This window comes from Girardinichthys multiradiatus, chromosome 15 (assembly GCF_021462225.1).
Source record: "Girardinichthys multiradiatus isolate DD_20200921_A chromosome 15, DD_fGirMul_XY1, whole genome shotgun sequence".
Classification (NCBI taxonomy): Eukaryota; Metazoa; Chordata; class Actinopteri; order Cyprinodontiformes; family Goodeidae; genus Girardinichthys; species Girardinichthys multiradiatus.
Genome location: NC_061808.1, coordinates 7,947,404 through 7,959,470, shown reverse-complemented (window position 1 = coordinate 7,959,470; position 12,067 = coordinate 7,947,404). Strand labels below are relative to the sequence as shown.

Genomic DNA, 12,067 nt, shown 5'->3' with positions numbered 1-12,067 from the left:
AAAGTTGTAGGCAAGTGTGGAAAAAATGCTGTAAACAAAGAACGCTTTCAGAAATATAAATGATAATTGTTTACTTTTATCACTTGACAAAATGCTAAGTGAGCGAACCCAGGCATACAACCACAGTCATTAAGAACTATCTTCAGCGTACTGGACTTACTGGAAGTGATGGTATGGTTCCCACAGGCTCCCACAGAGCCCTGATCTCAACATCATCGAGTGTGTCTGGGATTACATGAAGAGACAGAAGGATGTGAGAATGCCCACATCCACAGAAGATCTGTGGTTAGTTCTCCAAGATGTTTGGAACAACCTACCAGCTGAGTTCCTTCAAAAACTGTGTGCAAGTTTACCTAGAAGAATTGATGCTGTTTTGAAGGTGTGGTTGATTGTGGTCACACCAAATATTGATTTGATTTAGATTTCTCTTTTGTTCATTCACTGCATTTTGTTGATTGATGAAAATAAATGATTAACACTTTCAGTTTTGAAAGCATTCTTTGTTGACAGCATTTTTTCACACCAACCTTAAACTTTTGCACAGTATTGTATGCACAAGATTTAACAAATATTTCAGACAAATGCAATAATTTCCAGCTAACTGTATCTAAAACACCTTTTGGCTGCAGATCCTTCATATAAGGATGTTTGAAACATCAACTCTTAAAAACATTTTAGCTTGCAGGTTTTCATTGTGCATTGGAAACATTAACATCACTTCTCCCCTGCAGATGGCTGCAGACACCATCAGAGTGCTCCAATATAGTATAGACTGGTTATTAATGGCTTGCTTTGCACCTATTTTTCCACGGTCCTCAAAGGAGTTCAGTGTCAGATCAGAGCCGTGCTCACATGTTGCTAGGGAACGACTTGTTCTCCGTGACCACTCTGCCTGCAGACAGCAGCAGGACACAATAACGGCTCTGCAAGCTACAATACAACCACACATGCAGACACTTGGTTGTCTGGCTCAGCAGATTTGGCCTTGGCACACTTACAAATGTACAAGCACTCATCTCACGGGATAAAACTTTGAGTTTACTGTTCTTTGTGCAGTGCTGATTTTGAATATTTGTGCAAAAATAAGCATTGTCCTGCAGCACATAAGCAGTGCATCGTCTGTGCACTTGGGTTTATGGGTTTAACAGATATGCACATTTTACATCCTGATAATTATGTTTAGTTCAATATCCAAGAGTCCCAGCTATCTGGCAGCAAATGTTCATTGAATTTGAGTCATATCTGCAATCATGTGATTAGGTTCCAACTAACTGTGGTTTGTTCCTCCTCAGCATCTCCAAGTTTGATGAACGCAGTGCCTTTCTCTACGTCCTGCACAATGCGGAGGACTTCCAGATCTATTTCTGCACAGAGATGCACTGCAAAAGGTTGGTCTGCCTCTTCAGCATCTCAGCTGCATTAGACAGCCTTGCTGTCATTACTTGGCTTGTATATTCTATCGTCTGCAAAAACAATAAACCTTCCCTAAACATGATTACAGTTGCTCAGCAGTGCTGTATGATTACTTTGAAATTAGCATTTTAACATCCATTATTCATTTATCTATTATTAGTTTTGAAGTACAGTACTGTTGTCGGATTTATAAATGCAGCTCTCAATATTAAAAGAGCTACGTAAGTTTTTTACGAAATTATTTAACACTTAACATACAAAATAGGACCCCAAACTTGGACTTTAGGAATTACAAAAACAGTTAATCACATTTATATATTGAAGTCTTCATTTAATGTGTGAAGCTGACATGAATTTAATGAAATATTCCTTATTAATGAAATTCTCATATTGTGACAGAATAACAGGCAGATTGCTGTTAAAGGTTAATTAAAAATGCATGTGAGTACATGTTAGCTGCTGCACAATCAGCTTGATGTAGGCTGCTGCTTCCTAATCTTCTTAAATGTCCTTATAATGTCTTGTTAGGATCACTAACTGACTGATGTTTGGACTCAAAATTAGCCTGAATACATGAGACTTTCAGGGAGGAAAGTACTAACCAGTTGTCGCTTATAGGTATTCTGTCAGACGTATAGGCTGTGTGTATTTTAGTAACTTTAAAGGGTTATTTCCACTTAAAATACTAACCAGGAGGAAGGTCGTCAAATTAGCAATGTCTAGAAGCCCTTATAGCTCACAACAGACATGTTTTGGAGTAAAAGTAGTAAAGATGGCTTCATCGGTTATTTTTTACCGGATGCTAATCTGACTCCTTTAAGAACATTCAGTAGCTGTGACTAATTACCAGTCGGATGGCTTTAAAGAGCAGTCAAACCATACTACATTTGATCACTTTTATACAGTCGACCTTAGTATTATGGTTGTGTCCCTCTTTAACACATAATAATGTTCCATACACAGAAGGACCAGTTTTCTTGGCAGCAACAGATATTTTGACAACAGAAAAAGCTCCAATCTTCACGTCTTGCTCTTTCTGACAATGCTTTCATGCATATGACTCATTCCTGCTGATGATCTTCTCATGCAGATTAGTGCTGGGCTAATGCTAGAGTGTATCACTAGCATATGAGGCATCATAATTTGGCTTGTAACATTACCAGTGAGGTTCCAGTTATACGTATGCAGACAAAACGTATAAAGAAGTTGTTCTCCTGCTTCCTAAACTTAGCTGTTTGGTTTGGACATCATAAACATTAATGGCTAGTGTTTCAGCTGCTTTCTGCTTAGCTCTCCCCTGGACCAACAGAGTAGATCACATGGCACAGATAAACAGAAAGTCAAATTGTGGTTGTACGGTGTTACGTTTAATCAGGGACCCCTACTTGATCCTTGGAATCAGATCAGAACATTGCTAGCATTTAGCACTTGTTTTTATGTATTGCTCCCATGGAATAAAGATACTTTGAATGAAACTTCATGCACACCAACAGTCCAAACTGCCTACTCAACTCAAAACTAGCTGTGAGCAGATATGATTACAAACAACAAATTTGTCTGCCTGCATGTTTTTTTTTAACGTTAGCTTTAGCTTCTTTAATCTGGATTGCTGCAACCAATCAGTGAGATTTCCTCAGCCAGGAGACTTTGTGCTTCATGTTGTTCTAGGTGTTTATTAAGAAGGGTCCACTCCTAGTTTAACAGTTGGTTTCACAATTTTCAGATTTTTAGTACATGTGATCAGGCAACATGATTCTCTGGACTTCATCTGCAGTTTAGGTAGGAATTCATCAGTTTTTTTTAGTTTTTTCTGTCTTCACTCCAGTTAGCTCTGTGGCCTGGTGGGAAATATGTCTCTCTCCCATCAACCCGAGCTCACCTTCTTTAATTTCCACACCGTCATGTTCCCCACGATCTGCTCTTTCAAGCAGTCTGCTCTGACTTGTGACTCTCACATCTGAGGCTTCCTGTGCCATTATCTGGAGTGTGAGAATAAGTGAGTCATGCCTGCTGCTGCTATTATGCTGCTCCTGATTTCTCCAGAGTGACAGCGAGGAACGGGAAGGTAAAATAGGGGAAAGATTGGAGAAAAGCCGACATATCATCTGACACAAAGTGCTTGTTTGTGTCAGATGTACAGTATTGCTAGCATGTGTGCACATACATAAAGAAAAATAAAACTTGTGTCACTGTACACCTGCTGGCATGCTGTGAATAACAGCATGGTGATTGGATGTGTTAACTCACAGCTTGTGTGCCGTGCGACCAGCAAAGGTCGTTGTTCGCATGCTGTGGGAAGTGCACAAGTAAATAAACTGTAACGCCTTCAGGAGTAATTCAGCAGCAGTATAACACCCTTTGATATTAATATGATTTTTAGCATTTGTAAAAATCTGTTTGTCAAAGGACCTTTTTAAATCATTATTAAATCATCTTATGTCTTCATCTACAGATGCTTTGGTCTTCATGTTATTTATACTAAGTGGGTCATTTACATTTAAAGATAAACAAATTTGCTTGGAAATCCTACTAGTTATTTTAAGAATCACAGTGAACATACACTGAAAAAACATAACATGACCATCTAATAGTATGGTGGTACCAATTCTGCTGACAACACTGGATTGAGGTCTGGGTAATTTGAAGGTAAAATTATTGTTGTGCTCCTCAAACCATTCCTAAAGCGTTATTGCCTTGTGGCAATGCACATTAACCTGCTGCAGTGAATACTGTTTCCATGAAAGGGTGCACAGGGTCTGCAACAACACTTCAGTAGGCGTTACATGTCAACGTAACATCCAAATAGATAGCAGAACCCAGGACACTTTCCCACTCTGCTTTAGCCAGCTTGTCTTCTTCCTAATTGCACTAATTTGTGCAACAAACAGAGATGCACTGTGTATTCTAACACGTTTCTATCAGAAGCAACCTCTTCAGTAATTTGAGGAACAGCAGCTCTTCTGTTAAACCAGACCGCATGGACCAGCCTTTGCTTGCTATGTGCCTTTCTTGAACCTATTTTGATAGATGCTGACCACTGCAGATCGGGAACACCCCACAAGAGCTGCAGTTTTGGAGATGTCCTGACCCAGTAGTCTAGCCATCACAATTCGGCCCTCTGTCAAACTCGCTCACATCTTTACACCAATCCATTTTGTGTGACACAACATTGAGGAAACATTTTTTACTGGCTGCTTGATATATCCCAGCCAATAAGAGATGCCAGTACTAAAGAGATAATCATTGTGTTTAACTTCATCTTGCCTCAATGGAGAATTTCAACTGAATTCTCATTGATTGTCAGTGTACAGAACAAAAAACCTTCATTTCTGTACTCCTTTCTCTACATTCTGTCTCAAAAGGGCCAAATGCTAAAAAACATTCCTAAGGTGGTTTATAACAATGATTCTCCAGCTTGTCAGGAGGATATCTCCAATGAAATTGTGTTTTTGTTGTCATTTATTCAGTCACTTATTACTTTGAGCTGTGTTTTATGGAGGCATAAACTGAACTCAGTTCAGAAATCACTTTCTTAGACAATCAGAGCACAATCAGAGCATTTAACACAAATGTTATAATATGGACTGCTGACTTGACAGTAGAAAAGATCACTACTAAAGAAACTGGCTGCTCACAGAGTGCTATATCCAAGCATAACAATGGAATGTTTAGTGGAAGGAAAAATGTGCACACATGCAACAGGGATTACTGCAGCCTTCAGGGAATTGTTAAGCAAAACCCTGAAGACTTAAAAGTGATTCATAAAGCACAGACAGCGGCTGGAGTCAGTTCTTTAAGAGCCGCCACACAGACATAACCAGGAGATGGGCTACAACTGTCAACTGTCAGAATGTTTACATTTTCAGAGAAATTTAATTTTGACTTTTTATTGTCTGTAAACGATAATCATCAAAATGTACTCAGATAAATAAATATATCACTTTATAATGCGGGGGCTGCACGGTGGCGCAGTTGGTAGCACTGTTGCCTTGCAGAAGAAGGTCCTGGGTTTGATTCCCGGCCGGGGGTCTTTCTGCATGGAGTTTGCATGTTCTCCCCGTGCATGCGTGGGTTCTCACCGGGTACTCTGGCTTCCTCCCACAGTCCAAAGACATGACTGTTAGGTTAATTGGTCACTCTAAATTGACCTTAGGTGTATGAATGAGTGTGTGCATGGTTGTTTGTGTGTTGCCCTGCGATGGACTGGCGAACTGTCCAGGGTGTACTCCGCCTCTCGCCCATAGACTGCTGGAGATAGGCACCAGCTCCCCCGTGACCCACTATGGAATAAGCGGTAGAAAATGACTGACTGACTGACTTTATAATGCAAATAACAGGAAACCTCTGGGGGTTTTTGTAAAACAGAAGCACATGCTGTTGCAATTTTTCTATGCAGAAGCTAGATAATATTAAAAAGTTCCCATAAAACTGTAAACAATTACTTTTTTAATAAGATCTCTCTTTTTATGCAATTCTTCTAAATCGAAGTTGAGGCAGGAAAATTGTGCATGTTCCAGATAATATTCTCTAACTCCAAAAATACCTTTAAAGTACAGAATGAGGTTTTAATCTGAACTTCTGGATGACCTGACTTGTTTCTGGCAGGTTCTGTGATCTGGTCAACAGTATAACAGAGGAAGCCTGGAAGTGTCCTGAAGAAGGAGATTGTGACACTGATATCTTAGAGGTGAGATGATTACCAACTTCTATACCTCTTTATAGCCTTTAAGTTGTGTTCTGTGCTATTAATTTTCATATTTAGTTTATTTTACTCCAAGAGTTTTTTGGTAGTGTCACATGTTTTTCACCTTTTCAACTTTTCACTTTATTCTTTGTAAATCTGTGTAAACAAACCCGTTTAGTTTCCATACCGAAAAGATGGTAGAAATGTGGTAAAAACATTGTTGTTTTGCTACATCCTGTTTTGCTTCAGGTGTACATTTTGTCTGCTTTTAAAATGTCACAGGAAGTGTAATATTTTTTTTACAAAACAGCAAAAAAATCATTGTATTTCACAACAAAATTGTTTAACCTTCTTCACTGACAACTAACACATCTCGGTTATAAAGCTTAAACCAGAAAAGCTTTTTGTATCCAGATTTTCAGAAATGTTCAAATTGAAATCTCATCCATTTAAATCATTACGGCTGAATTGAAGCACAGCTGTGAACAGCTGGAAATAGGCAGAGACCTACTGTGATAAGGCCTGGATTTTTGCTCCTGCTGTTAGTCAGTTTTAACACCTGCTGCTAACTTTCACCTGTCTTCCCAGCCGAGGCGATGGAAAAGAAATGCTCATTAAGCTGCGCCCTCTTTGACTCAGCATGGCACAGATCGCATTTCCAACATCTTCTTTCAAACAGGCTTCTGTACATATGTTTTGATGCAGCCTGGCTTACCTAAATAAAAAACACGTGCCATTATTCAGCAAGAAACGTCATTTAATGCGCATTGGGTTTAAGTGTTGCAGGTTCAAACTTTAAAGAAACGACTTGCTCTAAGCTGTTATTTGGGATTGTTGTGTACAAACAATATGGGGACGCATGTTAGGTTTTCCGAATGTAATTTACTAACTGGGATTTTTACTGTTTTAAACACTCTATTTAAGCCATGAGGTTGCCAAGCCAAGCCAATAATTTTTCTGATAAAGAAAAAATGTTTTTAGCCCAACTGGATTAAATTCATGGACTACGTGAACATAAACAGGACTAGGAACATATAAAGCATTTCGAAACACAAATATATCTATCTGCATCTATAAAACCATCTACATTTATCTTAGTTATTTATTTAACTATATGTATGTATTATATACCAGCATGATGTATAATTAAACTAATAAATTAGTTTCAGGTCCATTTCCTTGAAGTGTTTTAAAAACAAGAATTAAAATCTTATACTGGATCCTGAAATCAACAGCAAGGTGGTCTGTCCAGTCAACAGCCATAGGTTCGGGCATTGCAATAATCTAAATGAGATGTTATAAATGCATGAATAACACTAAGATGTTACTTGTTACAGCCTGGCTTAATGACTGTAACTGAGGAAGACAACATGAGGTGGTAGTAATTTAAGAAAATTATTTATTTAACTAAATAAAAACATATTTGATCTGTTGTCAGTAGTATTAAAATGTAGGGATGTGTGGAAATGTATATGGTGCAAAAACCCATATATAACCAAACTTCATAGGGCCAGGAGCATCCAAGACCCCAAATGAAAGTTCCAAGGTTCCAGGTTGGAAAAAAAAAAACGAAACAGACCTCCTGGTGGTGGGGTCGGCACAAGGGTGACAGTATGAGGATGATCACCGAGATAATCACATTTACCAATGATGATGTTTTCAGTTATTTTTTATTGAGGCCAAGAAAGTGAATTCCAGTCTATAACGATTTAATGTCTTAAAAAAGGTTTTCTATTTTGTAATGTCATTTTTCCTTTTTTTAAGAAAGGTAAATTTGAATGCTATCTATAAAGCAATAAAATAAGTATTATACTCCTTATACATTGTTCCCAAAGGCAGCATTCTTAAAGAGAACAGAAGAGGGGCTAGAATAAAGCCCTGAGGGATGCCATAGTGGAATGAGACTGCTGCTGAAAAGTGGTTACCTAGATGGAATGATAAAAAACGGTCCACTATATGTGATTGGAAGCATTTAGGAGTTTTAAGTACTTTTAATGCATGTACACTGTTTAAGGCAATGGGAGGATAATCTGATGGTCAGCTGTGTCAGTCGCTGCAGGCTGGCCTAAAGCACCAGGGCAAATAAGTAGATCATTTAACACAATTCTACAACCTGTTGATGTTCTGTGACCCAGTCCAAACCAGATAGATTATTTTTTAAGATGCCATAAAAAAACAAATTGAACTCTAACTGTATATAGATATATTTTTTAACTGTACAAAAAAAGCAGTTTGTGGGAAGACAGGAAGAACGTTTTTACAGACATGCCGCAGCTGTTTTTTAGAACCATATTTTATGAGCTGAGAAGGCCCAGTGAGATTAAATGGGCAAGCAGTGCACACCTATGTTTCTAGTTCACCTGTAATCAAACTGACAATCCTCTCAAAACACAATAGTTTGGTGGAAGTTTGGCCCATTCTTCCTGACAGAACTGATGTAACTGGGTCCGGATTGTAGGCACCAAAGCACATTCCTCTCTGGAACGCAGTACTTGTCCCGTCTCCAAACAATGTGACCGAGTGAACGTTCCCGTGGTGTTTAGACTTGCAGATGAACTTCCCACCTTCTTACATCTCGATATTGTTCCCAAAGATAAGCCAGATTTGTAGAGGTCCACAATTCTTTTCCTTATATCTTCCCTGATTTCTTTTAATTTCCCTATGAGGTCACACAGGGAAGCTGTGCATTTGAGGTGTTACCTTCAAATCCATCCACAGGTATGCTTTCAAGTAACTCAAGTGGCCTTTTGAAAATTAATTTAAGGCATAGTCATTTTGGAATTTTAAGAAAGTAAATAAAAACATACAAAAAAAGTTATCATTATTCTGGCATTTAGCAAAAAGAAATAAATTTGGAAATCCCAGTAGACATGAAACAGAAAATGTTTTGGTCTAATTTAATGTCAGTCATCGAGGAAAAAAGGTTATGTGTTTTTTATACAACGTATATAAAAATCTGGCTTCAGTTGTTATACACTGCACTGCCCATCAGCTTTAAACCCCTTGGTTTTTTTTCTGTCTGATTCTGCAGTATGACTATGAGTACGACGAACACGGAGAGAGGGTGATCCTGGGTAAGGGCACGTTTGGAATTGTCTATGCGGGCCGAGACCTCAGCAACCAGGTCCGAATAGCCATCAAGGAAATACCAGAGAGAGACAGCAGGTCAGATGGCCATTCAGTGTTTTTTCTGTAGTTTTTGTTAATTTTATTGTTGTTGATCTGATCTCTTAGCAAACAGTCCATTTGTTGTTTTTTTTTAACAGGGTCATAAAGTATCCTGAAGCTCATTCCTGATCTCCTCAACTGTAGTTGTAAAAAATTAACATACATTGTTGTTGTTTCTTTTAAAGCATCCAGTGATCTCACTGGTAAATTGATGGGAACTGGTTTAATGCAGGTTCATATTCATATGGGGTTAAGCGTGTCTTTATTTGAAGTCCCCCTCAGGACATCTCACATGTTTTTATTACTCCTTTCAGGAACTGGATATTAACAAGTGCCTCAGCTGTTAATCCCTGATCCAAGTCAGCATTTCTGTTGAGCGCCTGTAGGAAACACATATTAGCAGTATCACTGGTGGTTTCTGGCTTTCAGCAAACTTATTTCTGGCTGAGTGAGGAGCTGGGAAAGCATATTTCCACCACCCCTCTGCCTTTGTTTCCCGTCACTGTCTCCACTGTAAATGCTTGTCTCCTCGCGGTTCCACCTACTCATCTCAGACCGCGAGACTCGCCTCCCAGACGAGACGATTCCGATGCCACACTTTGTTCCACTAATCACATCAGAAAGGCAGCAGGCCGCTCAGTTGCAGAGAATGAGGAGAACTCTGTGTGAATAATTTATAGGAGGACAGAAATCTCAAGACAGATAGAGGGAGTGATTCATGCAGGGAACTGAGTGTGAAGAGAAATAGCTGCCAGGCATTTCTTCTACCTACAGGGATCTTTTGTTCTGCTCAGATATCAGGAGTCGCTCTCAGCTCAGCTCGGTTTGGTGGGTTTTGGGTGTCTGGATCTACCTTTTCTACTTCTGTCACCTTAAAGAAAATGTGCACTGAGATGACATAGCTGCAAAATGTACTTGCTTTGCAGAACAGAAGGCAGCTAGAGCCTCTTTTCATGTCTGCTTCAAAGCCAAAATATCTAATATGCAACTTCAGGGAAAACATTTCCAGCCTGCATTCACTGTCTATCTAAATTCAATTTATTATTTTAATTTCAATTAAAACTGTTTTAATTAAAATTATATTGTTTTAACTTTTACTAATTTCTTTAGTTTACTTAATTTATTTTTTTTCTATTTTATTTTAAGAAACATTATTCGAACTGTGTTGCAAATTTAAATTCTTCTTGTTTTCTTATCTTTTTGTCTTAAAAAGCTGAATACTTTTTAAAGTGAAGGGCGTAAGAGACGAAACAAGTTATAAGGAAATGTTGCTAGAAATTGAACAAAATCTAAATTTTATTTTATTGACTTCTTTAGATTACATTACTTAAAATAGGGTAAATGTGTTGTTTAATTTGTTTTATTTTATGTAGTTCATTTTATATATTTTTTTAAGAACTTTATAAAAAATATGTATTTGCTGAGTTTTATTTATCTATTACTTAAGTTATTTATTTTATATATTTGTTTGATTACCTTTTTTGTTGTTTTTTAATACAAAGTTTAAGTCAGTGCTTGAAGGCTGAAACATACTCAGCAAGAACAGAGAAATTTCTCTTTTACCCAAGGCTGCAAGATGTGCAGAACTACTGGGAAGACTTCCTGTTTCTCTCCCACCCCAGCACACCACCTTCATTTATCTCCGACACTCAAACTTCTCTATTTATTCTCAAGTTTATGTTGGCCTGTACATACCAAATATGATCTATAGTCCAAATTATTTCATTTTTTTAATGATACAGGTACTCTCAGCCACTCCACGAGGAAATCGCCCTCCACAAGCACTTGAAGCACAAGAACATCGTCCAGTACCTGGGCTCCATCAGCGAGAACAGCTTTATTAAGATCTTCATGGAGCAGGTGCCTGGAGGTGAGACTCCTGTGGACTCTGTAGTGGAAAGTTTTAACAGACTCAAAACAACAAAGCTGGTTAATAATAGGTTCAAGTGGTTGTTCTGCTAATACTTTTGCCTTTTTCACATTTTTTACTACAAAGTTAAAATAGTTTTACTGGAAGAAGGCGAAAAAACCATCTGCCGGTTTAGTCCATGGACTCTGAATATTCAGACTTATCAATCCTCTGCGGTTGATCTTAGATCAAAGTGAGTATGGATGCTTGTTGAGCTGTTTCCTTTTGTGTCCAGGGAGCCTGTCGGCACTGCTCAGGTCCAAATGGGGCCCTCTGAAAAACAACGAGCCCACCATCGGCTTCTACACGCGGCAGATCCTGGAGGGGCTCAAATACCTGCACGACAACCAGATAGCTCACAGAGACATTAAGGTGGCTGTTACTGTGATGTACACCTATATTTGTCACTCATTCACCCAAGGTTATATTAAAACGCGTAATATATGGTGGGAAAGTGTATATCTCACAGTAGGACATTTGTTTGCTTTGATTTCACTTTAATGATAACAGTCAAACTTCATGATAAGGTTTGCTTTAGCAAAACATTTTATTTTTACCAGTATATTCTATATAAAACTATAAATTTTTTAATCAATTAAAATTTGGTGGTGAAGAACTATTACAGGTAACTAACAGAGTATTTTCTTTATATCAAACAAGTTTTCCTGTTTGATTATATGCATTAAAAATATTTCTTTATATATTTATAAAAACTAAAAGAAATACATCTAAATGGATTTTTGAATGTTTTCTTTTCAGGAAATAGTTTAGACAGTTAAAGCAAATAAGAAAGACCGATAAGTGCATGAGAAAATATTGGATTTTTCCTAAGTTTGTTTTTCCATTCAGTATAAAGAATCTGTACAGGTAATAGAAAGATTTGCGGTTCAATT

General features: G+C 38.0%; 1 protein-coding gene across 1 annotated transcript in view; it reads left to right on the top strand.

Moving 5' to 3' along the window:
- map3k5 (mitogen-activated protein kinase kinase kinase 5) overlaps window positions 1-12,067 on the top strand; it is an 86,950-nt gene that overhangs the window by 56,412 nt on the left and 18,471 nt on the right. Inside the window, exons 13-17 of the mRNA XM_047388226.1 lie at window positions 1,293-1,388; window positions 6,019-6,100; window positions 9,129-9,262; window positions 11,008-11,135; window positions 11,410-11,546. Coding sequence (XP_047244182.1) covers window positions 1,293-1,388; window positions 6,019-6,100; window positions 9,129-9,262; window positions 11,008-11,135; window positions 11,410-11,546 — 577 coding nt within the window. The remainder of the gene's footprint in view (window positions 1-1,292; window positions 1,389-6,018; window positions 6,101-9,128; window positions 9,263-11,007; window positions 11,136-11,409; window positions 11,547-12,067) is intronic.